At 39.1% G+C, this 13,170-nt stretch overlaps 2 protein-coding genes across 4 annotated transcripts; one reads left to right on the top strand and one right to left on the bottom strand.

Annotated features, from left to right (window-relative positions):
* Positions 1-510: 510 nt before the first annotated feature.
* Positions 511-5,556, bottom strand: cdkn2aip (CDKN2A interacting protein). 3 transcript variants are annotated; one of them, XM_058628624.1, is made up of 4 exons: positions 5,486-5,556; positions 4,650-4,899; positions 3,391-3,515; positions 511-2,570 (listed from the first exon to the last, which is right to left on the bottom strand). In XM_058628624.1, the coding sequence occupies exons 2-4, from the start codon at positions 4,895-4,897 to the stop codon at positions 1,981-1,983; spliced, it is 963 nt and encodes a 320-aa protein (XP_058484607.1). In that variant the 5' UTR covers positions 4,898-4,899; positions 5,486-5,556; the 3' UTR covers positions 511-1,980. The 3 variants fall into 3 exon arrangements, with proteins under 3 accessions (XP_058484607.1, XP_058484606.1, XP_058484608.1); XM_058628623.1 differs by having other exon boundaries at positions 5,233-5,492; XM_058628625.1 differs by lacking the exon at positions 5,486-5,556 and adding an exon at positions 4,983-5,164.
* Positions 5,518-13,124, top strand: tubgcp4 (tubulin gamma complex component 4). The gene is made up of 18 exons (XM_058628622.1): positions 5,518-5,734; positions 6,535-6,663; positions 6,925-7,047; positions 7,128-7,181; positions 7,295-7,351; positions 8,040-8,119; positions 8,663-8,864; positions 8,960-9,125; positions 9,209-9,333; positions 9,425-9,475; positions 9,549-9,654; positions 10,263-10,370; positions 11,068-11,212; positions 11,320-11,497; positions 11,784-11,918; positions 12,022-12,138; positions 12,222-12,361; positions 12,551-13,124. Exons 1-18 carry the CDS (start codon positions 5,657-5,659, stop codon positions 12,555-12,557), a joined length of 2,001 nt encoding a protein of 666 aa, XP_058484605.1. The 5' UTR covers positions 5,518-5,656; the 3' UTR covers positions 12,558-13,124.
* The last annotated feature ends 46 nt before the right edge of the window (positions 13,125-13,170 follow it).

Genomic DNA, 13,170 nt, shown 5'->3' with positions numbered 1-13,170 from the left:
TTTCACCAGTTTCCTTTTTTAACGATGTCTCAAACTACACACGTCCACTGCCAGCACAATTAAGGAAACTGATGATATCAGAGCTGGTGTTCAGACTGTCCAGTGAAGTGAAAAACCATGCGAGTGAGTGAATCAACTATGTTGATGAGGCCAGAGGCATCCTGTTGATATGATCAATTACCATTTCTACTGCAGGGGGGGTGTGGGGGGGTATGCATGTTATTCAGGTCACTGAGATTACATTCACATATTCCAACATCTATTATACCATCACTAATAAGGATCTGACTCATCCTCTACACTTGTGTCTGAACTTTCCAATTATCACTAATGAGAACCTACAAGTGACAATTCATTTGAACGTAAGAATTCGAAGGATGACTTAGTTCAGACTGGAATAAGATCAGAAGGTTTAAAACATTCCATATTGTTTTGTTTCAAATGGTCACTCCCCAATATAAATGTGCAGTCCTGAATAGAATTGAATAGAAACCACATGAGACATTTCTTGCTTAAATTATGTTTATTTAAAAAAACATATAGAAACAGGACCACTGGTGTAAACATACAGTAACATGAACCAGTGTAGATACTTCACACTTCAATGCAACCCTGTTCAACTTCAACTGAAAAAGAAATAATCACACCAGCACTTTACTCCCACACACATTTTAACAGTACATGCTGGACTTCACTGTGTTTAAGTGAATATTCATAACTATGAAACCCTGATATTATCAACAATGTGGGTCTGTTTTTCTAAACTCGGATAATGAAATAAAAGCCCACGTTATAATGAGTACTATAACTGACCAAGAAATCAAAAAGAACATGAAGGCTGATAACTCTATACGTACACTGTGAAATTAAATTTAAACTTAACATAATGTATAGCGTTACTTTTCTGGCAGAAACTGTGTTTGATAATTTGTTGAATCACTGTTCAGCGGTTTACAGCAGGTTAATATTGCATTTAGATTGGATCACCAGTATATTAACCACATTCAGAGCAGCATTATTCAGCTTTTGCCACATAAAATAAAGACCTGGTCCTGCTCTAATAAATTTAAAGTGCGATTCTGAGGGGAATCAGAAACTCCACCGTCTGAAGAAACAAACTTTAAATGCAAGTGTTAATGGGAACAGTTAGAAAACAATATTTATAGAACATCCAACAGTTACCTACAGTTAGAACAACTAAATCAACAAAATAAAGTTTGGTGGTTTGATACTTCACACTCAATTAGTGGTGAGTTCTCATCTGGTGTGAACACTAAAGGCCATCATAAAAAGAAAAAGTGTGTTAGTCAAGAGTCTGGACCCCATCAAACCTATAAAACCACATGTTATTACTCTGTTCATGAGACTTTTGGTTCCCTTGTGCATAAGCAGTAGAACTCTAAACAAACTGAAATGCAACAAAAAACTTAAACCGTTGCTGTGTCAACAAACCAGTAAGATTATTGAAATCACCAGAACAAAAATGACTGGAATGAAAGGGGAATCTGTTTCTCATTTCAGAGTTATTAAGATAAATACTCACATCAATACAGGATTTTCTCCTGCGATATTAAGGTGGTATTTTAATCTACCTTGATATGAAATCACACTGGCAGTGGAGCTTTTTTTCCAGAGGCTTTGATTTTTAAGTAATGGCACATGCTTGAACTCCACACACAGTTACTCTGTGTTTATCATCTATAAACCTGGAATAGGTTGAAAAGGTTTTCACTAAAGACCACATGTTGATGGTGTTTTCCAGATGTTTGTATCACCATATTTTACCTGCATTTTGATACCAAAGTTAAGTGGGAAATGTGTTGTGATATTTAATGCTCAAAGTTACTTGACGATGACGATCATGGTAACAGTCTGGTCCTGATACAGTCATGAATTCCTTCAGTGGCCCCATTCTGTAAATGCCACTTATTGATTCTCCAGCTGGGATCACTATCGAGCAGATATCACAGTTTGGCTTCTTTAGGAAGAACCCTGCTCCTGCTGCATGTCCTGAAAAGGGTAACTGAGTGCGGGAGGAAACCCCTGATTCCGAGGCTGCTCGTCCAACAAAATCAAATCCTCCACATCTCTCCCTTTGTACCTACGTTTACAGATCTTAACTGTCACTTTTCGCCCCTGAAAGGCTTTAAGGGCTTCTTTGGCAGCCATGGCTCTAGAAGCAGATTCATCTCGCCCATATCCTGTACCCATGTAGACAGTCTGACAGCGAATTTCACACACGTGGCCTTCTTTTTGTGTGCGACCTGTAGGGAGGCCTGTGATGTCCTTCAGTGGCACAAACACACAGATCAAGGTCTGTTTACATGACTCAACGCAGCTACGAAGTATTTCAAAATGGTCCATGTTGGGACCAAAGCCCCCGGCTGACACCAACTTCCAGGCCACTGTCTTGTAGAGGCGGTTAAAGAAAGGCTGGTACTCTGCTGGAGCCTGTGGTTGAGGTCCTGCTTTCTGACTCATCGGCCACGTTGCTGTCCTCCCTGCAGGTCGACTGTCAATCTCGTTAGGGCCACATTTAGCTCTTTTCACACAGCTCTCAGCATCGCCCTCTGCAACAAAATGACAACAGGCAGGACAATGTTGCTCAAACAAAGAAATGCCATCTAATGAGGAAACTGTCTCCAGCATCAGGTGTGGGTGTATAAAGAAAAAGAAGAAAAACATGTAATTACACTCACACCCTGCTGTAACAGAACTGTTTGTGGTCCATAACAAGCAACAGGAAGTTTGTGGGAGTGCACAGAATTGCCCCCACCCTCAACATGTTGAAAGGCCACTTAAGGTGACCAGGAAAACAACTCAATGTTTATAATTGAGACAGCTCTTCATGGCATTCATTAAAATACCGCCAAAGAGATTTTGTCTATGGCACACAACAGCGATGTGATTAGATTAGACAAGAAAGAAACAGTGATGATATTGCTTATATTATCAATAACCTTGCAATATTGTCATATTATTAGGGGCATGCTTTTGATAAGGCAAATCCTTAATATTATTTTAAAATAGTATTTTGATTAACAGTTTCATACGTTAATTATTTTGTTTATTTTATTCAAAATACACAAGTGCACATGAGTGCAGAGACAAAATGCAGATGGGAGAGCCAGACCATGAAGGTTGTTCAATAAATGTTTATTTAAGTTGAGCAATTTTGTGTATCATATATCACAATCATCTGCTGTGGTTTGACTGGCATCAGCCAAAGAAAAACACATGTCTATGAACCTCTACACAGTAATGTTTTCATACTGAGTCCACCTGAACATTTCCTGGTTTCAGCCAAATTATAAACTGCACTTAAACTCATCTTTATCTTTTCATTCTTACTTACTATGTCTACTTTAGTGAAAATGTGTATTGCATTACCAGATTTAGCACTTCGCTTTCCTCTCATCATAGATTCATCCTTTGTGGTTCTGTGAACAGGAGCATCTTGAACAACGATCCCCTCACTCATCTCCTTGATCTTGTCCATTACAGCCTGTGGATAGCTGTGGAATGAAAAGTAAGTACTTTATTTATACAGCACTTTCTGAAACACAGTTTTAAGTTTAACCTTAATTGGAAACATTTATGTCAGGATCAGGAAGGCTATCATTTGTACAAATGTGTTTTTAGAAGTGTTTAGAAAGTATGAATAGATTCTGCATTACTGACAATTGGGGGAGGCTGTTCCACAGAGATGAGGAGGATTTGTGTGGTCGGAATTATATCTGGCAATTCAGAGTAGGGCATTGCAGAAATGTCATGGGAGATGGATGAAGGTATGTATTAATAGCTACATGTGTCGGTGGAAGAGCTTGGGTTTGATTTAAGCCAGTTTTTTTTGGAGGTAACATATTTGAATAAGTTTATTTAGAGGTAAAACTGGATTCCAATATTTCTTGCAGAGGAATAAGTGGGACAATACTTTTTTGTATTGTTGGTAGAAGTGAATTTGGACCAATGAAGAAGACTTCTGTTTTTATCAGAATTGAGGTAATCTGGCAGAAAGAAGGCCATGCAGTTTCAGACTCCTCTAATCTTAGATTGAGGGCTGACGCCATCGTCATTATTATTACTATCAATATAGATAGTAATACTAGTATATTTAACTGTTATTGTGACCATATGCCTCTCTTCTATTAGCTTCTGTTACAATTCCCGAAATTTTTCAACATTGAAAATGTATGTGATTTATATATTCTCTGTAAATTTGATGTTTTTGTAAACTGCTGAATTTGTTTCTGTGGGGGGGGGGGTCACCCACTGTATGTTTGTCTATCCTGGGAGAGGGATCTTTCCTCTGTGTCTCTTTCTGAGTTTTCTGACTTTTTTTCCCCCTGTACAAGAGTTTTTGTGGAGTTTAAGGAGAAGGTACAGACTGTACAGACTGTAAAGCCCTTTGAGGTATACTGTCTTTGAGAAGCTGGGCTGTATAGATCAATAAATAAAACGACTTGAATAGATGGTTATGTGACCTCCACTCCATGTTAGTGGCAATGCAGGTATGAAGAGTGTGGTTGGTGGCAGTGTCAATAGGTTTGCAGGAAAGAGAACAACGACAATTCACTCCTCATCTGATGACCTTGATCTTTACTCCTTGTAGCTGATCATTCCGCTGTTGTTTTGTCAGTGCGTCCTACCTGCAGCCGAGGAAAACGTGATTGGCCCAGACCATAGACAGAGATATCAGCTTATCCAGGCTGCTGCTGGGGACTCCTGGCTCCACTGTTGAGAAAGTCTCCATATTTCTCAATATGAACTCTCTCCGGGCGAACCACTGCTTGTTGGTCTCAGAATATCCCCTGAGGGAGTCAATCCAGGGGGCCAGGTGCGGGTTCTGGCCCAGGTACTCTGAAACTATGTCTTCTCCGCTACTCTCCCCCGCCATCCCTGCAGTGACAAACACTGGGTATGAGAAGTGAAAAATTACACTTACTTCTTGATTTTGTAGGATCCAAATTAACTGCACAAACCAGGACACAGGCGGGTAACTACTTAGCGTGTTAGACCACACGCACTGCTGTGTTTTGTAGCCTGTATCCTAGGAAAGCTAAGTCCAAAGACAAACACACTTTAGCAACTGTTGCTATGTCACAACAAACGGATAGCCGATGAACATTAGCACAGACAACGGTCGCGCTGATGATCCCAACTTCCTGCCAAGCTTAATAACAATAACAACAACAGTAATAATAATAATGAATAGTGTATGTAGTAACATACCAAGCTCTCTCTGGTGCGAAGTGTTGTTAGCTAGCTACATGACCGAATGATGACGCAAGATTGACTTTTAGCAGCACGTAGAACTATATTTCCCAGAAGCGCCGTGGAAGCTACAGAACTATCGTTTACTTTCTTGCAAGACTTTTCTATCGTCTCTTAGCGCAGCAGAGCACTGTACTAATCACAAAGATGAACATTTAAGTTTTGTGACACATGAAAGTCAAAGTGAGCACGAAGGGACAATGCTACAGACCGTGGGTGATTAGCCGCCGCCACTACACCAGTGCTGCGCACACATGTCCCGTGATGCTTTGCGTCGTGACGTCTCTAGTTTGCGACATCTTAGGCGGCAAGTTGTTTTGGTTATTGAATGACAAGCCCACCACTGTATTATTCTGTTGTAATTAATTAAACCTCAACTAAAATGATTCACGAGCTCTTGTTGGCTTTAAGTGGATACCCAGGGACAATTTTCACGTGGAACAAACGGACAGGTTTGCAGGTAAATCAGTGAAATAGCACAGCTCTCTGATACAGTAACGTGTGTACTATCACTGCGCTATGCTAGCGTTAGTATGTTTTGTAGCTTACTTGTAATTTTAGGCATTTTATACTCCGTTGTCTAAAAATAAAGACTTATTTAATGCACATATTAATATAGAGTTAAATGATGTTGATTATGTAGCAGCAGTTTGAGTTCTACCAAAAATATTCATCATTTCATCAAGTACAATCTACTGTAATTAATATCACAGCCTTGATATCAATCCGATTCACTATTTATATAATATTTATGCAATATTAAGGGCTTTTGGAATTAGATTATGTTTCTCAATTTCTGATCAGGTGATTTTGACTAGTATCAAATCGATACTGATTGACTAATCCTACTTGCAAAAGACTGAGAGAAAGTGAGTAAAATATATTCCATAGATTAAAAGTATTTTGATTCCTATAAAGAACATGATGGACTGCGGCTGATTAGTTGCATTCAGGCATCTTCAGTCTATTATAGTGAAAAGGGCAGAACATCGGAATACACTGTATTTTAGGTTATTTCTGTGCCAAAAGATAATATTCAGTTGTTTCTGCATTTATGTGGATTGCTAATGGGTTTAACATTGACTCACATTGACATGTATTGGCAGTCATGAGTCTCAGGTTTCTTTGAATCCACAGAACTCATGTAGACACTGAGACCATGCAGGTTTGTCTCAGGATGTAAGATGTCAGTTGTCATCACAAGGATAAAGCGATACATTAATGTATTTGAGATCATGAACCATGTTATCTTATCCACAGGTGTCACAGGACCTGCCTTTCCTTCACCCCAGTGAGACCAGTGTCCTCAACAGGCTCTGTAAACTGGGCTCTGACTACATACGATTCACAGAGTTCATAGAACAACACACTGGCCATGTGCATCAACAAGTGAGTTCCAGTCCTACATTACAACATGTGTATATACAGTATTTAAGTTGTGAACATCTATCTACCCTATCGAAGATGAGGGTTGATGTTGCTTACTGGATTGATCTCCACACAACAAACTTTCTAAGCCAACACTTCCTTTAAATTTCCGTACAGATTGGATTAAGTGATGTAGCTTCATTTAAAAGTGTTTAATTATTGCATAAATGATTTGTACATTAAATGAAAAATGTAAACATATGTGCATAATTTGCTCTGCAGGAACATCACACAAACCAGCCCAACCAGACTGGACTTCATGGCATTTATTTGCGGGCTTTCTGCACAGGGCTGGACTCTATGCTGCAGCCGTACAGACAGACTCTGCTGGACCTTGAACAAGAGGTAAAATGACAACACCGCCAACAGCAATGAGTGGAGGAGCATGTGATGGGAAGTAAATTCAACTTGTGTCTATGTTTCAGTTTCTTGGAGATCCTCATCTGACAATATCCCATGTGAATTACAAGCTCGATCAGGTAAAGCAGTAATTAAAATACCTTAGGAGATAATATGTATTGCATCAGTTAAGAATTTTTCTACAATTAAACAGTTGTTTTTGTTTTAACATGTTACTTTTTTTTCTTTCCAGTTTCAGTTACTATTTCCCTCTGTGATGGTGGTGGTAGAGGCTATAAAATCACAGAAGGTACTTTATTAATTTCACCTAAAACCATCTTATATCATTATTGCAACACACATGTTTTCCTCAATAGCAATATAAGTATGCATGTTCTATTCAATTGGAGCTACAACCCACCAGGAAATCCAGGGTTTTAATCAGTTTAATTTGACAAAGTATGTTGTGAATATTTTTGCCATGGCTCTGAACAAAGAAACAGGCACATATGGTATCTTGGCCAAACCAATCCTATATCCATTGTTTAAATATTCACAGAGTAGTAAAAATATTTCAAAAAACGTCAAATGCTTTCTTCATCAAATAACAGTTGAGACAAGGAAGGATAACGCCTTCTCATCATCCAACAGGATACATGTAAATCAAGACCAAAGTAATTCATTTAAAAAAAAAAAACCAAGTTGGGAAGCAGCAGTGATTTCTAATTTATTATAATGGATCAGGTGCGGGTGATCCATTGTTTGTGTTGTCTTATAATATCCCCTGGAGAATCATTCTTTTGAAACTAATCAACAGAAAAACCCTGATTTGCATTTCCTCAACAGTCTGGAAAGCTACTGTTGAGGTTAGGTGCAACTTTTCATTACTCAGTATGTTTAATGTGAATTCAGAGCTGTGTTGGCAGTAAGCTCCTTAGTGACAGCTAAGCAAACCAACTGACCAACATGTGCTTCCTGCTGTGTATGTGCTGCTTTAGATCCATGGTTGTCAAATCCTGGAGACGGTATACAAGCACAGTTGTGGGGGGCTTCCTCCTGTACGCATGGCCTTAGAAAAGTAAGTCATTTCCATCTGGATCAATTTGTGTTCTGTTGTGACATGTTATAGACACAACAACTTTTTCTTAGGATCAGACTTATGCTGTTGTATTATTATATACAACTGAAAATCTTCCTTTTCATAAACCTGGCAGTGTTCAGCAATGTCTGATCGACATAGGTTAACAATGGACGGCACTTGTGAACGTCAGAAAAGACAAAGCATGGGCAAAAAACAAAACAGTGTTCTAGACTAGAGCAAGCAAACAAGTCCACCACATGATGAAACATCAAAGAAAAAGCTGAAACACTCAGAGCTCATTTGGTAATGTAATTTCCATTAATTCAACAACACAAATATAATGTCATGCCTGTTTAGCCTGCAGTTAAAAAAGAAACAGGAGAAAAGCTCTTTCTTTTTTGTAACCAAAATTGTGCAATATGTATTGACTCACACCAGAGTGGACATCGTGAAATCCTTTGTAGGACCATATCATGTATAACTTTGTCACATTAAAATACCAAATCATATTTCTTTTTCCCATCTTTTGCCGTTCTGCAGGATTCTTGCAGTTTGCCATGGTGTGATGTATAAGCAGCTAGCAGCTTGGATGTTGCACGGATTGCTGCTGGACCAAAGTGAGGAGTTCTTTGTGAAGCAGGGTCCCAGTGCTGGAGGAGCTGCTGCCAACCAAGAGGAGGAGGAGGAGGACCTGGGACTGGGAGGCCTGAGTGGGAAACAGCTCAGAGAACTGCAGGATCTGGTGAGAAGTTCAGTTGGACACACAGGCCTGCATCCAACACTGGGGCTCAGGATTTCACCTTAGTCTTGATTATAATATTCTGTGTTATTGTGCAGAGGCTGATTGAGGAGGAGAACATGCTGGCTCCATCTTTGCAGCAGTTCTCTCTCAGAACTGAGATGCTGCCTTCTTACATCCCAATCCGAGTTGCCGAGAAAATCCTCTTTGTGGGAGAATCTGTCCAGATGTTTGAAAACCACAACCACAATCCATCGAGAGCTGGTATACTAAAAATCAAAGTGAAAATTTGTGGTTGCATAATTTTATTGTTCTTATTTAGACTTTTTTTGTTTTGTTTATTTTAGGCTCCATACTGAAACACCAGGAGGACACGTTTGCTGCTGAGCTGCACAAACTCAAACAGCAGCCTCTCTTCAGTCTGGTGGACTTTGAAAATCTCATGGATCGCATCAGGAGCACAGTGGCAGAGGTGAGCTCATGTGGTGCCATACGATTTTCTCTCTTAACAAAATATAATGAAAAGTATAAAATGTAGTTATCACAATCCTTCTAACTTGTAGCACCTCTGGACGTTGATGGTGGAGGAGTCTGATCTGCTCGAACAGCTCAAGGTTTGTACTCCTCAGCTCTGGATCATGAATTACAGCAGAATGAACAGTGTTGACATTGGTGTTTTACTTCCAGATCATTAAAGATTTCTACTTGCTTGGTCGTGGTGAGCTCTACCAGGTTTTTATTGACCTGGCACAGCACATGCTGAAGACGCCTCCAACAGCTGTCACTGAGCACGGTAATGTTTGACATGTGTGACTGTATCTGTCTGACTAAGATGAGTAAAATGTTTTTCCCCAATACCTTGTCCTTTTATTGCTTTGCACAGATTGCATGTGCTTTTCTGATACTAACAGCTATAGTATATTGGTGTACTGATCCTGTGTTAATACCATGATACGTATTGCATATTTAATTGAATGGAATATAATTTGATTTATTTACAATGAACTCAACACACCGAAAACATTGAGCATATTTAAATTTTTGACACTACATGTGCTGCAGACACAATGAAGGCAAACAGACAAACACTATTAATATGCAAAATATGTAGCGCAGAAAACAACAGAGGTGATTCCAGGGGCACAAAACCTGGTTGAGCTGTGGTTGTTGTTTATCACGTTGTCAGCGTCTCATCAGTGAGGTTGAAACATGAGCTGAATGTAAGTTTGGTTTCTTATAAGATTGATATTATAGTTGGAAATAGATATTTCCATGACAAAATATGATAAAATATTTGCAATAACTTTGTTGTTAGTATTGTTGTTTGCATGTGTGTACATTTATTAGTTACATGAAGATAACGCAAATGTATTTTAATGTCATGCGATTTCTGTTCTACAGATGTAAACGTGGCCTTTCAACAGGCGGCTCATAAGGTGCTGCTGGATGACGACAACCTCCTGCCTCTGCTGCACCTCACTGTGGACTATCAGGGCAAAGACAGCAAAGGTTTGAAGGTCTTAAGTTTTTTTTGTTCGTTTGTTTGGTATTTAGCGCCACTCTGTGGTCTTTCTGAATAAATGTAAAAGAACAGCACTACACCTGCAGTGATTTTCTTTAAGTTTGGTAGATTTATTTTATTTGTGACTAGAGCTTCATAATACGAATATTTACACCAAATACTTACTTTTTACTTGTTTTTAGGTTTTAGGTTGAAGCTTTTCAAATGTGAGAACTTGCCTGTTTTTGGTCTCTTCTATCATGGATAAGTCAAATATATTTAGATGTTTGGTACTGCTGGTCAGACAGTTGGTCAATGGTTAGTCAAAAGATATAATTGTTTTTTGCCTGGAAAATTGTTGTGCACATTTTATTTCCGATAATTTAATAGAAAAAAGTTAGTATTTGTATTCCTGTTTTCGCAGCTCATAATATGATCAATAGATCATTGTATGCTAAAAAGCATGTTTCACATCAGTTCATTATAAAGTGAAATTGCAACCTTAATGTGGTGAATCCTTCTCACACACTGAGTGGAACATTCCTATTTTCAACAATTAATTACATTAACATGACATTAAGTCATTTTGTAGAAGCACAGCCATCAGGAGCAACTTGGGGTTGAGCGTCTTGCCCTCGCTCTACTACAGATCCACAGTCTCCTGCATTAATAATTGTTTGTTTCTTTGGGTTTTCTTTTAAACAGACGGGTCAGGCCCCAGAGATGGAGCCACGCCCCCACAGGACACGTCCCCTCGTGAGGTCCCTCCCACAGGCTGGGCAGCTCTCGGCCTCATCTACAAAGTCCAGTGGCCACTGCACATCCTCTTCACTCCTGCTGTCTTGGAGAAGTCTGTTTTGGTTTTGGTTTCCTATTACGGCTGTCTACCAATAATGTATTTATTAGAGAGCAACTGTTGAGTGTCATCTCCTGGTTGTTTCTTCTCTTTGTGGTCAGGTACAATGTTGTGTTCAGGTACCTGCTCAGCGTACGGCGGGTGCAGTCACAGCTGCAGCATTGCTGGGCTCTGCAGATGCAGAGGAAGCACCTAAAGTCCAGCCAGACTGATGCCGTCAAGTGGAGATTACGCAACCACATGACGTTTTTGATTGACAACCTGCAGTACTACTTACAGGTAACAATTACCCAGAGTTACGTAAACAATCATCAATCTATTTATTTACGTATTTTAGAGCATACATGTACTATAAAAGTATCAAGCAAGTAGATGCATCTTTATCTTTTCAAAGCTCATTATTGAAGCAGAAATTAGAATCTCGTGTTGAAAATGCTCTCATTTAGGGAAAAAAACTTTTTGTGTTTTGAAAACAGACACCAGTTTCTTTCTTAATGTTAATAGAGTTGTTTACATCTAACGTTGCTGCTTTTTCAGTGAGTTGTTTTCCTTTGTCCGTCTTTAGGTGGACGTCCTGGAGTCTCAGTTCTCTCAGCTACTTCAGCAGATCAACTCTACCAGAGACTTTGAAAGCATCAGATTAGCCCACGACCATTTCCTCAGCAATCTGCTCGCCCAGTCCTTCATCCTACTGAAGCCGGTACGCATCACATCTCCAAATTATGTTGGAATTATGAAGGAGATTGTTTGATTTTAGACTCGGGCTGTTTGCTCACAAGATACCAATATGCTCATGTCCTCAGGTTTTCCACTGTCTGAATGAAATCCTTGAGCTATGTCTCACTTTCTGCTCATTGGTCAGTCAGACTGTGGCCTCTCTGGATGAGAGGGGAACTGCTCAGCTTGACATCCTGGTCAAGGTACAATCATCTTATTTGTCTAATGTTGGAGAAAAAAGTTTTTTTATTTTTCTTTAAATAAAATTGCTATAATCGAATTTCAGGGTTTCAGGCGGCAGTCGTCCTTACTGTTCAAGATCCTTTCAAGTGTGAGGAATCATCAGATCAACTCTGACCTGGCTCAGCTGTTGCTGCGACTGGACTACAACAAGTACTACACACAGGCTGGAGGCACTCTGGGCAGGTAGGACACACTATGCAACATGGAGCAATGTTTTTTTTTGTTATATAATATTATATAGTGTCCTGATGCAGATCATTTAAACATGTCTTTTGAAACGCAAAATTAAGCATCAGTCATATTGGCAGGTCCAATTTCAAAGTGGCTGCTATTAACTTTCTTTTAAACGATTTTTGCTTTGTCTTTTTTCAGTGTTTAAGAAGAGCAAAGACGTGGACAGACGAAAATATTGTATATAACACTGTTACACTCTCTTAAAGTGTATCTTTGTAGATCATCCAAAATTATAAAATCTGATATAGACCGCTTTTTGTGTGTGCAACAGTCACTCGACATCTGCCTCAGAACTGTCCATGATTGCCTCAGTGCAACAGAGAAGGAAAGAAACAAGCAGTACATTTGTTTCTTTTCATATATAGTGACAATTGTTGATGCAGCAGGAATGTTAACCAATGTTTCAAAAACTGTAGATTAGATAAACTACTCTGTAGTTGATACATTGCAGGAATAGTTTAGCATTTCTCATAAATGCACTTTTTTGTCATGTTGCTAAGAGTTACATGAGAACATACAGTAAAAAACACTCTGTTACATGAATCTGAAGCCAATGTTGTTGAACCTCAGAATGGACTCATCAGTTAAACATCAGGGCACTAGATTGTTTTTTTATACCTTGTGAAGAATTATGAACAAAATCCCATTTATTGTAATGAGGCAGAGACCTGAGATACAATTTCCACATCATCACATCAATGCCCAACTCTTTTTTTGGATGATCTGTACCTTGCCTCTTGTACAAACTGTAAATACTA

Source organism: Solea solea, chromosome 5 (genome assembly GCF_958295425.1).
Source record: "Solea solea chromosome 5, fSolSol10.1, whole genome shotgun sequence".
NCBI lineage: Eukaryota > Metazoa > Chordata > Actinopteri > Pleuronectiformes > Soleidae > Solea > Solea solea.
Note: the sequence above shows the minus strand (reverse complement) of the source record. Positions and strands in the feature narration are given on the sequence as shown.